This window comes from Varanus komodoensis, unplaced genomic scaffold (genome assembly GCF_004798865.1).
Source record: "Varanus komodoensis strain SLA01 unplaced genomic scaffold, ASM479886v1 scaffold16, whole genome shotgun sequence".
Lineage (NCBI taxonomy): Eukaryota > Metazoa > Chordata > Lepidosauria > Squamata > Varanidae > Varanus > Varanus komodoensis.
In genome coordinates, this window is record NW_025335468.1 from 23,853,553 (window position 1) to 23,867,655 (window position 14,103).

A 14,103-nucleotide genomic window follows, 5' to 3' on the forward strand; every position below is an offset into this window, starting at 1 on the left:
ACTCACAGACTGTGGACCTTTTCCCTTTCAGTTATACATTGATTTCTTAATAATGGGAACAGTATTGCCCCAATAACTCCTGATACCTTGCACACAAATTATGGGCAGCAGATTGCTGAAGGCAAGAACTAAAACTGAGTGCTTTTCTACTTTTTTCTTTTCTGGTTACTATTAAATATGCACAGTAAATGCCACAGTAAAAAAATGTTACAGTTTTTGTGAGCTGTTCACTGACTATATAAGAGTGTGTGTGAGAGTGTGCGTGTGTGTGTGGGTATGGAGAGGGGTGGCGGGGGGAGAGAGAGAGAGAGAGAGAGAGAGAGAGAGAGAGAGAGAGAGAGAGAGAGAGAGAGAGAGAGAGAGAGAGAACATATTATATTGGAAATTGAGTGTGGAAAAGCATGCTGCAAACATAATTACACAATACTGGAATTCTGCTTTACACTAACAGATTATAAACAGGTAATGATCCTGATGCTTAGCTGGAAAATGGGATATATTCTTGTGGAATTCCACTTTTAGCTTTGCTTAAAATTGCACTTAAAATCATTATTGAGATCATACTTAAAAATAAGCACACCAAGAATGGACTGAGTGACTGATCCTGAAACTGTTACATCCATGGAGTGAGTCACAGGAGACTGGACACATGTAACCCACTACTGGAAGAAGAATCAACTTACCCATTTCACAGTGGTTGGGAACTGATTCAGTCCAAACCATGTGGTGAGGCCAGTCAACAGTGCCAGCCTTTGAGAACACTATATTTACAGCAGAACTGAACAAAGAGATGTTGCATATCTGGAAGAAAGAGCCAACCTTGTCTCTCCTTTTTCCCATCTGGCAGGAAAGAGAGGCAACTGCCTGTATTACAAAAATGCAGTTGCAAGTGAAGCAAGGCAGCCCATCTCCTCCTGATCTGCAACAGCTGCCATGACATAACTTCACCCACTGAATTTCATTCATTTCCCAGCTCCCACTCCTCCCACTGAGCACACAAGACAGCTATCATATCACTCTCAGCACAGCTACAACAATGCAGTTCCACCATTTTCATTTGCAGGCTCGATCCATTGCATCAGGCTATCCATATTTCCATCAGAGATGCAGAGATGCAGAGATGGTGAGGGCATCTAATACCATAAGCAGCCTAGAACAGCCTCAGGATGAATTGGAATGAATCACAGAATCACAAAATAGTAGAGTTGGAAGGGGCCATGAAGGCCATCAGGGTCAGCCCCTGCTATTGCAGGACTTACAATTTATGATTTATGCTGACGGTCATTCCTGTTGAACGCTAACCCTGAAAGTACTCCCAGCTAACATTTTGTGCTTGGCTCCTGCTGCACATAGAAGGTTGCTTCAGATTAACAATAGCCCTCTCCATGTGTTACCAACATGAAGGTGGTTCTATTGAATCACAGCAGCTGTAGGGTCCCACAGCTGACACTGTAGATTTCCCCCTAGCTCCGCAATGTCCATGTGCTGAGCATGGATAGCTGCTCATAAAGTCCCAGGCAGCCCACAGATGCAGAGTGCTACAGTCTAGGCTTCCATGTTTTTTTGAAACCTAATTGTACAAGGCTCTAGACAGCATGGAAGCCAATGTGCAGAGGTTTCCTGCTCTTTAGATGTTCCTGTTTACTGTGTGGATGTTGGGAATGTGGCCAGGGAGCCACACAGGACCAATGGCATAGGCCTCTTGTTCTTGGGCATCCTACTTCACATGATTAATGTGTGAAAGGGTGTCATGGTGAATCTCCTGCTTCTGAATCATGCATTTCTCAGAGGAAGGCAACAGAGGCTATTGATGGAAGAAGTTGGAATTAGTACACGTTTGGATCAAAGTATCTTGGGCAAAGGGACAAGAGCTGCAGCAAGGGCCGAAAGGAAGAAGGAAGAGGAATGAGAAGAAGCAGGAGGTCCATTGTGCTAGATCTTCCTGCCGTAATATGGCTCATTGGTTTCTGTGTTATGAAGGCAATGGCTGACTTTGGAAAAGAGTTTTCCCCCACTGGGATGCGATGGGTGCATTGTCTTCTTCTCTTCAAATTGTTTTTTCTGCCTTGCTAATTCCTCTTTCTCTTTCCCCCCATTATGACCTCCATTTCCTTCCCTTTTGCACTCCATTCCCATGCTATTTCTTTCCTCTGTCCTGGTCCCACACTCAGGTATGATCACCTCCCACTCCTGCCCCCGACCTTCTCCTGCGCTCATCTTATGTCTTGATCTGCAGGTGTGTGGCAGTATCAGAAGCAGCAGAGAAGAAAGGAAAGGCCAAAGTGACTAGCTGTGCACAATGAGCTAAACCACCCTGGAGTGTTGTGTTGTGCTCGCTGCATGACTTAAATGTGGCTTATATGCTACCCTGACTATAAGTCATAGTTTGTTGTAGGTTTGCTTAACTCTTCATGGCTTGTCACTATCTGAACCCAAAGACAGAATTAACCACCACAAGCAAGTGACTTGGCCAGAGTGGCACAGTTCCTATGCCACTATGACCGAGTAGCTCCTAGAGAGCACAGATGATGGCCACCCGCAAAGGGCACTTACAGGTGATGGTGACTGGCTTCCCCATCAACGTGCCCAGGGTTTGGGGAAGCAAGGTGTCGTAGCACTGCCACTTGTGCCTGCGAGTCCCTCAAGCCCGATGCCATGCTTCCTCCCACCCCGTGGTCACCCCTCTTTCCTCCTACCCACCAGGGATATCACAAGGTGATTGTGCCAGTAGGACAGGTGGGGAGAAGTTAAATTCTGTTGGGACTACCATGCAGTAATCCTAGGAGAACATGAACTCCCTCTCAGCTGGTAGACAGAGCACTCTGTGGAGCAATCCACAGGGTGGGCAGGGAGAAGACAATGACTCATCTGTACCACGCTGTTCCTGGTGACCAGACATTGCTGAGCAACCTCTTTCTGCCAGGGTCAGCCCTGGGGAGCCTGTAAGTGCTGCCTGTGAACATTTGGGCAGGCCATATCCCTCCTCTGCTCCTCCAATGATTTCATCTGGGGTCTTCTGAAACTGAGTGTGTGGGGTAGAGGGGTGATGAGGCTCCTCCGAAGTGCCTGCCCTAAATGGTTTTGAGCCCAGGTTGGCCATGCGAACCCACCCAGTGTTGGTGGTGAGAGCACGGTGGGGCAGCAGCGGCAAGATGGGAAGGGGTAGGAAAGGCAGCAAGTGTGGGGGAAATGTGGCAATGGGGAAGGAGAGGCTAGGACAGCTGTGCCAGAAGTGGGGAGGAAGGAAAAGCTGCCCTCAGTGAAGTGAGGCCTCAGATCCAGCAGAAGGCCTTGGAAAGTCCAGGTGCAGCTGCAGGCCCTTCTTTGCAGGCCCCGCTGGGCCGCTTGGAGGTGCATGGGCAGAAGGGCCAAAATGCTGCTGAGGCTCATGAGATGCACCAGGGAATCGCGTGTGGGGTGCTTCAGCCATTGCGCTAGGTCTGGATACCATCATAAGGGACTCCTAATACAACTGCAATCCTGCACACTGCCATCCAAAGCATACTCAGCATCCTGCTCCTTGAAGTTGCTCCACTTCCAACATGCATGTATGAAGCACAGGGTTTGGAAGTGAATTGGGTTCCCTCCGTGGACACCTTATATTGATATACCAAACATCTCGGAGTGGCCTACACAGTTTTCCTACAACCCTGTCAGGAGCATTTGCCTGGGGTTGTGGGATGGGGAGAGGGGGAGATTGATCCAAGGTCACACAGTAAGTTTTGCTGACTTTCAAGACATAAACCAGTTTTTAAAACATAAAAGCTGCATGATTAGTCACCTAAGTGCTGTTCAGTATGCAAGGAATAGCTCACATTATACAAAAGTTTCACATAAAACAGAGCAGGAAAAACTGCTAAGACTCATCTTTGCTATAAAACACACACATTGTTCCTTGGTTTTCTTGTATTCAAAGTTCCCCTTGATGAAGTCAGTATATAAAAAAAGTCATGTTGTTTACAAGACCGTAAACAGACCACTGTCCCTGAAATTGATTTGCCTTCTTCTCTTAAAGCGGATGGCTCATTTCTTAACAATTGGTACAATCCATAACCCACTTAATTCTGGAAGAGTCACGCTGTGCTTAATACACCTACTCTGGAGTAAATGGGCTCTGGAGTGCAGCCAAAGTGCTTGAGCCAGCAGATAAAACTACTCTGCTTTGCTCCTTTGGGATTAATTTGGATTAAATCCATGGGGTGAAGAAGCTACAGTGGTTTTGGTTATTTAAGTTTCAGAAGCTTGTAACTAAAGACAGCTTTGAATGGGATGAATGGGTTGCAGCCAAATGAAATTGTCATTTTTTTCCACATTCATCCGATGGTGCAAGATCATCCTCTTCAAAGGCAAACAGAAATAAATCAGGCTTTATATATTGTTATAACCTTCACAAATGACAGAGAAGCATGGAAAACAGGAAGTGGCAATCAGAGTTGGTTTCTTGCTTCCCCTGCCATCACATTGACAATAATTTAAATTAGGCAGAAGGACATCATTCCCAGAGTACTTATCATTTGAAAGTATGAGCATTCCTCATACAAAGTAGATTAGCTGACTTTATCACTGTGTTTCACTGGTCTAATAAAGCATTGTGTACATGCAACTGTACCATTCCTATTTCTAGAAACGTCTACATTGTTGGAAGAAAAGAGAAAATATTATGGAAGCAGAATCATACAAAAATATTGCTTCTGAGGTCAACAGGTGAAATAAGCAAAATAAAATATGCTTCATTACCTGAAAGGCATCCTGATGCTCATTCTTTCAGCATATTTGCACAAGGTATCCCAAGGACAGTGAATTTTAACAAACATGATATCATTGTTTGTAACAGCTGGCTGCAAAAAGTAACCAAATAAACACTCATGAACAGGCCAAATCTAGGTGATACTCAGTTTCCTGGCAAACCTTGTAGTTATGTTTAGTCCTGGGTTACTGCAATTGCAGCTTTACATGAGGATGATTCACTCTGTACTGTAGCTATGATGACACATACATCTAATAGGAGGAGGTTGGACATCATAACCAACTCATCCTCAGAGATGAGGCCACCACTGGCCTGAGAGCAGGATTCAGCTGCGTTAGAAATATGCAGTCTATTCATGAAGTCTTCTATTACATAGGAGCCGGGCAATCTTAAACCCAAGCAGAAATAGCTTCTATAGCTTTTGCGGCACTTTTGGCTATTTGGCTATTCAACTCTTAACCCTTCAGACTGTGCCTCCGGGAGGTTAGGATTGGACACAGTGGCTCTTTGCCGGGGATGAAGCTGCACCCAGTATTCCTGCATAAAGTTCTCCAGATATAGATCTACTGCTGGTAGAACTCCTCCAAGCAGTGGGACCCCCATCAGGGGACACCACAGTGGGGTCCCAAAGCTCCTTTGTTCCCGAGAGATCTCTCCCAGAGCTGGAACAGTTCATTTTGTTAGGCTCAAAGGTGAACTGGAGATGAACCGGGGCTGCCCCCCCCCCCACTTGGCCAGCCTGAGTTGGCTGCACTGTGGAGGTGGCACATGATCCGCAACTCCCCTTGCCCAGTCAACCTGACAGTGCTCTGCTATAGGCTGGAAAATGCAACATACCTCCCTTTCTAGCATCAATCCTTCTGCTCGAAGGTTCTTTTCAAAAGTGCTTCTTTTCTCTATTTGTGGACTGGACTTTTTATACACCAAAATGTAATCAATACGTTTTTTGCCATCTTTGAAGAAGAGACCTGAAGATGCCAGGGCACTCATATCATTCTGAAAGAAAAGGGAATGCATAAAAGAGGTTTAAATGTAAGCTCACAGTGCAGAAGAGGTTTTCCTCCTTGTACAATATTTATTAGATTTATATTCTACCTTTTCTTACAAAGAAATCAAAGCAGCTCGCATAATTCTCTTCCTCCTGCTCATGTCTACAGTACCAGGGCAGACTGGATGAGTCATTTGGAGGATATATGAAGGGTGCAGGGGGCAGGGAATAGAGAAGGGTTTTTCCAGCTATGGCTTTGGTACTGTGGACATGACCATACAGGATGACATCACTAGATGAGGCACCACAAGCCAAAACCTGCCTATAATACTGCATGGCACAATTCGCAAGCAAAGCAGCCTGGATTTCATGCCAAGAAAGAGGACAGGCTGTGACTTTGGGTGCATATCCCATTGCATGAAGTGGTTAGTAGGTAGGATTTTGGACTGAAAGCTGCTCCAATGGCAACTGCTGTATGTGTTGGATCCCTGCTGATGGCTGTCTGGTTGCATCCACTATGACATGCCATTGCCAACCTAGCTGTCAGACAGCAATCCTGTGCATGGCAGCAGCTGTAAGCATGGAGACAGACCTTTGGAAGAGAGCCAATATACTGCTCTACACATTAGGGATGAAAAAACTAGTAGGAGATGAAGCAAGCTATATGAAAATAAGTGTGCAACACAAGATCAAATAGGACAGGTCTGTCAATGCTAGTGGATAATGTCATCTTTTCTAAATGGAGGATCACCTTTCATTTTTTACCAATATGAGGGAAAGTTAGGTTTTTTTAAAATAAGGATATTCTAGAGAAATAGTGTGGTATGGTAGTGAGTGAGTGTCAGAGAGGGACAAGGGGCATCCTGGCATAGTTGCCAGGAAGCCATTCTGCATCCTGTGCTTGTGTGTGTGTGTGTGTGTGTGTGTGTGTGTGCGCGCACACCTCAGCTCATTCTGCTTTCACTCCAGGAATCTGATTTTTGCCCTTATAAGCAATTTTGCCCTTAAGGAGTTAATGCACATTTCCTGTTGAATCTTCACTGTTGAGAAGGACTGCACCATCTTTGATTGGCTACTTAGAATCCTAGGTAGTAAGAAGCAAGGAAAGTCATGCAACCCACCCTATAAAGTATAGATAAAGGCACTGAATATGTTTCAGCCAGGTTTTTAAAAATTTTATTCTGTTTTTGAAGAGCTCTCAGAAGATAGATTTTAATGATGGACAGGGCTGAAGACCTAACAGTTGGGTCAAAGATACCCAAAATACCCTCATATTTTTGCTTACAGATTTTGCTGCCAGTAACTAAGCTTGGGACAAGCAGTGTAACATTTTGGAATGGGAAATAATGTCACAAAATCCTGCTAAACTCAGAGGGAATGGGAAATTCTTATGGGGGTGCTGGTGGCATCGCATCTCTGATACTCCAAAAGTGCCAGGGCTTCGTTCTTCTGGCCCCACTGTAAAAATACAACAAACCAACCAACAACTCTCAATCTCCTACATGAATACTAACTGGCAGTCTGTGCATAAATATACATTGACAGTATGTATGTATTTTTAGGAAAAAATAAGCACATTCATAGTAATATAGTAACACTTAAGATTTGTATAGCACATTCGGGTGTTTTAAGTACTTAACATGTATTGTTATGCTTACAATAACCTAGTAAGTTAGTTCAGTATTACATACATTCCAATACAGAAGATAAGTCAACAGATGCTGAAAAAGTGGCTTGGTTGTCCAGTGAGTTCATGGCAGGAATGAGGCTCAAACTGGAGGCTTCCTGATTTGTACATAGGATGCAATCCCATATTTAGGTCCTACAGCTCCCAGCATTCCACAGTTCACATAGGAGTCACAGGGATGCACAGGACTGTGCCCTTAGGAAGCAACCTTGAGTCTTACCAACACTGTCTGGCGGGCCATAACATAAGTCAGACCTCCCTGTCTGAGGTTGGAGGCAAAGCTCTATCCCCAGAATTAGGAATCTTCACTCCACTCCTCCTCCCAAGCCATCACAACTGGCATGAAAGAAATGCTCTGGCTTCTTTTAGGTCAGAAAAGAAGGGGTGAAGGGGATGGGGAGGAGACCAGGGCCCCCAGAAGCAATGTGTTGTGACAGCAACCCAGCTTCCTTCCCTCTTGGCTCCTGGAAAAATGGCAGGCTAGACATTTCTGCTGCTCCTCCCACTCCATGTGGAATGCTTCCCAACCTCTGAGCTCAGAGGATGATGAGCTTTGAAGACACAACACATAGGCCTGTGCCCCTAGTCTCCTTCTCATTACACCTTCTACAAAGTAAGAGGAATAAGTAATAGTATACTTCTATAAAGTAAGTTTACTTCTGTTTCCCACATAAAAATCTGCCTCTTAATCCCTTTATAGGAAATTGCTTTTTTCCCTTCAACTTTGTTTTCTAGCTGCTTCAGACACCACTGACACAAAGCTGTGTCTTCACAAACACATTATCCTCCAATTCATCCAGTCCATATTACTGGACACCTTGGTACTGCCTTCAGAATAAAGTCTTTCTTAATGATGGACAAATTACACATCCAATGCCCCTACGTACCAGAAACATGTCCTGTTTCTTTGTCCCTGGTCTTGGTGAATTGCTTCTCTGCTTTGTTTCCTCCCCGCTCCCCTTTTTTGGAATGCTTTATTCCAACCCTGCAATGACATCTCTGAGTAGAGGAAAGCTACTGCTTTGAGGGCTTGAAAATGTACAAATAGGAGCATGCACATGAACTATGGAGTGCACTGCCTCCCATTTCAGGGCCAAAGTACATGTAATTCCATACATACTTTTGAAAAACCTGTGCTAGAACTAGCCCACATCATCTTTCTGCCAAAGAAATGCTTTCTCTGCTGTTGGCAGAGATGATCTGCATAATACAAAGAGGATCACTGGAGAGAAGCAGAGGTTTGAGGCAGGAAACTGGTGCAGGCTGCAAATGGAATGGGTCTTGGCAGCTTTTTCATCAAAATAATGATAATAAAAGAAGTATTTCAAAAGTGTGAATAACGCAAGGTGTATTTCATGGCTACACTATGAAATTTCACTATGGTTTCTGGGATATCCTGTGAAGCCATGATAAGAAACTATAGGAGAGTTCGTACTGTTACTCTATTTATATATAATATACCTATTTCCAGCATTGTGACTCAGGATGGGTCACAACATTAAAAACTTATACAATTATGTATACCTAACTTATACAGTTGAACAATACTTTTTATTATTACCAACTAAGATCCCACCAAATGTGAAAGTTTCTCCTGAATGCTTTATCAGGCTAGGTGGTATGTCCCCAATTGCACTTAAAAATATTGGCATGAAATTAATTCCTTCTTTGTCTTTGCATTTCTTCATCTAACAGTTTTTTCTGATGCAATTTCTTTCTCTCCACCCTCCAGAAAGCTTTCCAGCTGCATCTAGGTAGCTACTGCAAGATACTCTCCTGTTTTCCTTGCTTCAGTAGCCAGTTTGTTAAGCCTTTGGCCTTTCTTCCACTTTTTACTCAGCCTTGCTTAATTTATTATTCTATTTTATTTGGTTACAATCATGTTTGGGCTGCATTTGAGGATGGAACCTTCTCATTATAGTGTAGAGACCATACAAAATACTAATAAGATATGTCCCCCTGATATCAGGGTGCATACAAGATGAGTATTAATTCCCCAAGAGTTCCAACCAAGCTGCCCAGTAAAAGGAAAGCATGCACGAGACTTAAGGAGAGCAGAATGCCATTGCTGATATATTAAGCTGTGCTTGAGCAACTATCTGGTTTGATTTGGGAGAGTCAAAGCTATTTAGCCAGGAGATCTGCTCAATGGCCTTCCTAGGCCTGGATTCAGATGCGAAGGGTATCTATAGGCATGTCTCCTTACTACACATCCCTAGTGTTGACACACACACACCATTCTGGATGTGCGTCTCCTCTCCTGCTTATGAATGGGCTCACCTGGAGGTGTCAAGGGTCCTTTAGCCTGCTACTGCTGTGCAATCCTGCTCACACAAGTAGGGATACTACTCTCAGGGTCAGACATGGAATGAGGTCCTGGCAAAGCTATATTTTCAGATGTTCCCTAGGACCCGAGCAGTGGGCTGAACTGCTTTCTTTTTCCTAAGGCTGAGGAACTTCCCTGAGATAACCCATGTCCAAGATCCTGGCACGAAAACTAAGCAACAACCACAGAAACTACAAAGATGAAATCCTGAGGTGGTACTGAAAGGAGCCCTGGAAAATGGAGGTGCTCTTTGATATACAGACATACACAGAGAGAAAAATGGACATGTCTGTTTCAAAGCTAGTGAACTGCACAACCACGGAAACAAGACCTGTGTATAAACAAATCTTCAACTCCTCTTTCAACAAAGCCCCTGTGCCACTCTCCAAGTTCTCTCTGGCTGTGGTCTCTCTCATCCCAAGCCAGAATCCAGAATGGCTCTTCCCAGAAAGTACAACAGTTCCGTGCCAAATCCACCCCAGATCCAGCAGTTCTTTTCTAACTCTCCCTTTTAAGAAAGGACTGATATTAAGATCTGTGAGAGGACATTACAGAAAACAAAAGGAGCCTCTTCAGACAATTCTCAGTAAAAGCACAGAATGCTGAGTTCAGTCGCCACTAGCAATGCAGTATCTGTTTTGTTTTGTTTCATTACCATTTTGCAGCTGTTCTACTGAGATATTTAATACTTTTATGTGTAAGATGCTACTGGGCCATAAAGACAGTGTAAGTAGCAGTGGTAACAGTGGTTGTAATACTACTAGAAATAATAATAATACACTGGGGACATTTTTTAAATGTAAATGTTTGCAGGAATCCACAGCATAATCTTAAACCTGCTTACTAAGAAATAAGCACCACTGTGTTCATTTATTCTTACTTTCTGCTAAGTGTTCCGAAGACTCCAGCCTTAATCTTCCTGCATGTATGGAAAGTTACAATGAAATGCAATGGCGCTACAGTTTGCATAGTGGCAAAAGGAAAAGCTGATAATAAGACTCATTATTTCTTAGTTCTTTTCTGTGCATAAACAATGTTTCAGCAGTATGTCTATTTTTATGCATACAACCCTCACCCCGCTACACACACATGTGCACAAACAATGGTAAACACCCTATTAGCCTATTTATCACATTGCTCTTCTGTTCCCTTACTTGGCATATTTTAGCATCCACTCTGTACCACACTGTTTATTATTGCTGTCAGAAAGACTTTGCTTATTGAATGAACGCTATGAAGTCTCTAATGCATACCAGTTTTGATTACTTGTAGACTGCCATTAGTACATTACACTACTACAAAGGAACAATTTTGAGGGGTACGTCCATGTGTCCCTAAGATTTGCTGGTCTACCTGAATCTCTGTTTTGTCTTGACTGAGCCTCAACTTGTTAGTCTGACTTGTAGCCCATCACTGCATTCAGGAACACACATGACTCAGAAAGAAGAAATAGCACTCAGCTTCAGAATCTGGATGAACTTTCCAAGCAGCTCTATCTAGTCTTTGCCTCTCATCCATTTATTTCCCCATATTCCCTGCCCCATGTGAGGATTCAAAAAAGGTGGGGCAAGAGATGGAACTGATTCCAATGGAATCAGTTCATGCAAGAGGGGTTTTGGGCTTAGGAGGAGAAGATGGAATGCTTTCCTCCCAGTCTGTTCTGGTCCTGGTCTGAATCAGGTATAGATACTTTCAAGAACAGATTGGCTCAAGGATACACTCTACAATTATTTCATGTGATAACATAACATGTAGTTTGACCTTCAGGGTGTCATTGTTACTTGAGCACACGAACAGGTCTATATCATAATGAACAATCAGGTTTCTTGGGCAAGGTAGTGTACCTGATCCCCTGAAGCTTTCATTAATGGCTGATAATAAAAATAGCCAAGAACAAAGGTGAACACACTTAAGTCCCACGCGAACTTAGAAGAGAAAGAAAGATATGCTGAAGCTTAACTCTTTCATTGACCCTAAAAATTTCTACCAGAGAGTGAGCCCTATTGAACACAGTTGCTATTACTTCTGGATATAGATTAGCTTGCACAGCACAAATGTTTATTTCTTAGGGCTAATGCAGCCAAAGGGGCATGGATTGGATCACTGCTACTTCCCTGGGTCCTGGTACCACATGGCAGTGATGCATCAAGCTTTTTTTTTTAGCTATGTGTTGTCTTCACATGTTCCAATCTCCTTTTTCTTTGTGAATGGAATGTAAGGGTAACCCTTAACCAGAGTGCTTTTCCCTGAGCCCCCTGCCTCTGTGCTTTTCTCGAAGCAAGTTATGCAATAAAGGGATGTGCCATTCAGCTCTTTTTTTCAGCTGGTCTGAAATAGCCTCTTGCTCATAACCTTAATTGCCATCTCCTGCACCTTCTCCAAAAATTAACAGAGTGAGGAAGAGCTGTGCGTTGTAACTGATAACTCTGAACAAGAATTGAACAAAGGATTGAGGATCTCTTCACACACAAATACACAATCTATTTATGTCTGAACTTTCTCTCACAAAGTGTGACGAATTCTGATTGTGGCAAACTGATGAAACAAGAAGGCAACTTATTAGCATTATTCCTTCTCTGTAGCTTGTGCTTTAGACTTAATACAGTCACCTCAATATTCCATACACTTCCAAGATGAGAAGTAAATAAGCCATCCCAAGATGCCGAGGCATGTGGTGACGAGATACAAAAGTTTTAAATAAATAAATAAATAAATAAATAAATAAATAAGACCAGGTGTCTTGCATTGATTGTACACCTAAATGTGCTATCATGCAAATTGTCCTAAAGTAATTGATAAGTGCATGTGTCTAAACTTTAAAGAATATCCAGAATTCATCCAGTTCTCCCAGGTAGGGAAAAAGAGAACATAGTGTTGTAATTACCTTAGATGTTACACAGCTATTGAGGGCAAGGAGACCAATCTGAGGTCAACATATAAATTATAACATACATTTTAAATTATAACATTCCCTAAACTAATTTAAAAGTTATTAAGAAGAACTGTAATTTGTCTAGCACTTGCAAGCATTAGTGTGATGAGTCAAATACTGTATATGAATTCCTACAATAATTCGACACTATGCAACTAGTCAGCTTTATTTTCAACCTTCTTTGTGGCTTCAGATTTCAAGATTGCTTCCAAAAGAGTAAACATTTGCAATTACAATTAATTCAGAATTGATTTTGTTTCAATGCACTTTGCCCTGGGAAAAGGAAGATCAAAATCAAAAAGGCTTGGCTGGTATGAGTTTATGCTGGCAAATTTTTACCATAAGGGGAAAGGAGGGTATACAGGGGCAACAGAACATATCTGCCTGTTTGTACCTCACTTTGCCCGGCGTACGATCCTGATTTAGCAGAACATGACACAAACTCTACATAAAGCAAAAGAGTTGGAAGTGACCTAACAGCATCCATTTTGCTCCTTAAGATTCACTGCATGACTTTAAAACACACACACTTTTAAGATTAGATATATAGTTTATATTAACTACCCACTGATAACGTTCATTTCACAATTTATGTTAGCTACCCCTAAAACGTGCATCCCAGGAACCAAGATTGAAAACCTATTTGCTTGATGGATGGATGGACTGAATCAACTCCCTTTCTTGTCCTCATATGATGCTGTGTCAGGGGGTAACGATATGTGGCCAACTTTATATCAGTGATTATATTTTTCTTGTGCCACATATTGCCTTCTCTGCAGTCTTTGGCAAATAACTGGCAACAGCATTTAGTTTTGCCTGGCCATTTGCAAGGTCAACCATTTCTCTTGTGCTGGAAGTTATTTGACCATTGCTGTGCCTACACAACTGCTAACGAGTAATGATTAATCTTCCCAGAGTTAATTAACTTGGCACAACTTCAGGGAAAGGACCAAAGAAACCTGCAAGCCACCCTGCACAACTCTGTGCTAGCAAGTCATTTCTCAAATTTCTCAAATCCTTGACTCCTAGGAAATTCAATGGGGGGAACCCAACGGTGGGTATTTTGCAGTCTTACCACCTTGTGCAAAGGCAATTGCATTTTAATTTTACTTAAGAACATCTTCCAAAAGTCTTTGATCAGCCTTCTTTAAAGAGAGGCATGAATCATATTCTGCAAAGATCATGCCCTTCTGACAAACAATAGCTCAATGCTATATTTTTCGTTTTCCAGGAATGCTCTTGTTCAAAAGAGAAATACCAATCATATTACCTTTTTATCCATGCTTGAACAGGAGAGAGAAGAAGCATCCGATTGGATTTATAGCATTCAAGGTAAGATGAAAGACTGTCTTCAAGGTAGCTTTTGCGGCTTCTCAGGATCCTTCCAAGTGCCTGAGATTTCAGAATGCTGCAAAGTGTCTCT

The 14,103-nt window shown here is 42.7% G+C and overlaps 1 protein-coding gene across 1 annotated transcript in view; it reads right to left on the minus strand.

Annotated features, from left to right (window-relative positions):
- Positions 1–14,103, minus strand: part of ANO3 (anoctamin 3) — a 264,086-nt gene that overhangs the window by 76,947 nt on the left and 173,036 nt on the right. The window contains exons 5-6 of the mRNA XM_044425772.1: positions 5,585–5,743; positions 4,738–4,838 (exon numbers count right to left, since the gene is read on the minus strand). Of these exons, the coding sequence (XP_044281707.1) occupies positions 4,738–4,838; positions 5,585–5,743 (260 nt within the window). The remainder of the gene's footprint in view (positions 1–4,737; positions 4,839–5,584; positions 5,744–14,103) is intronic.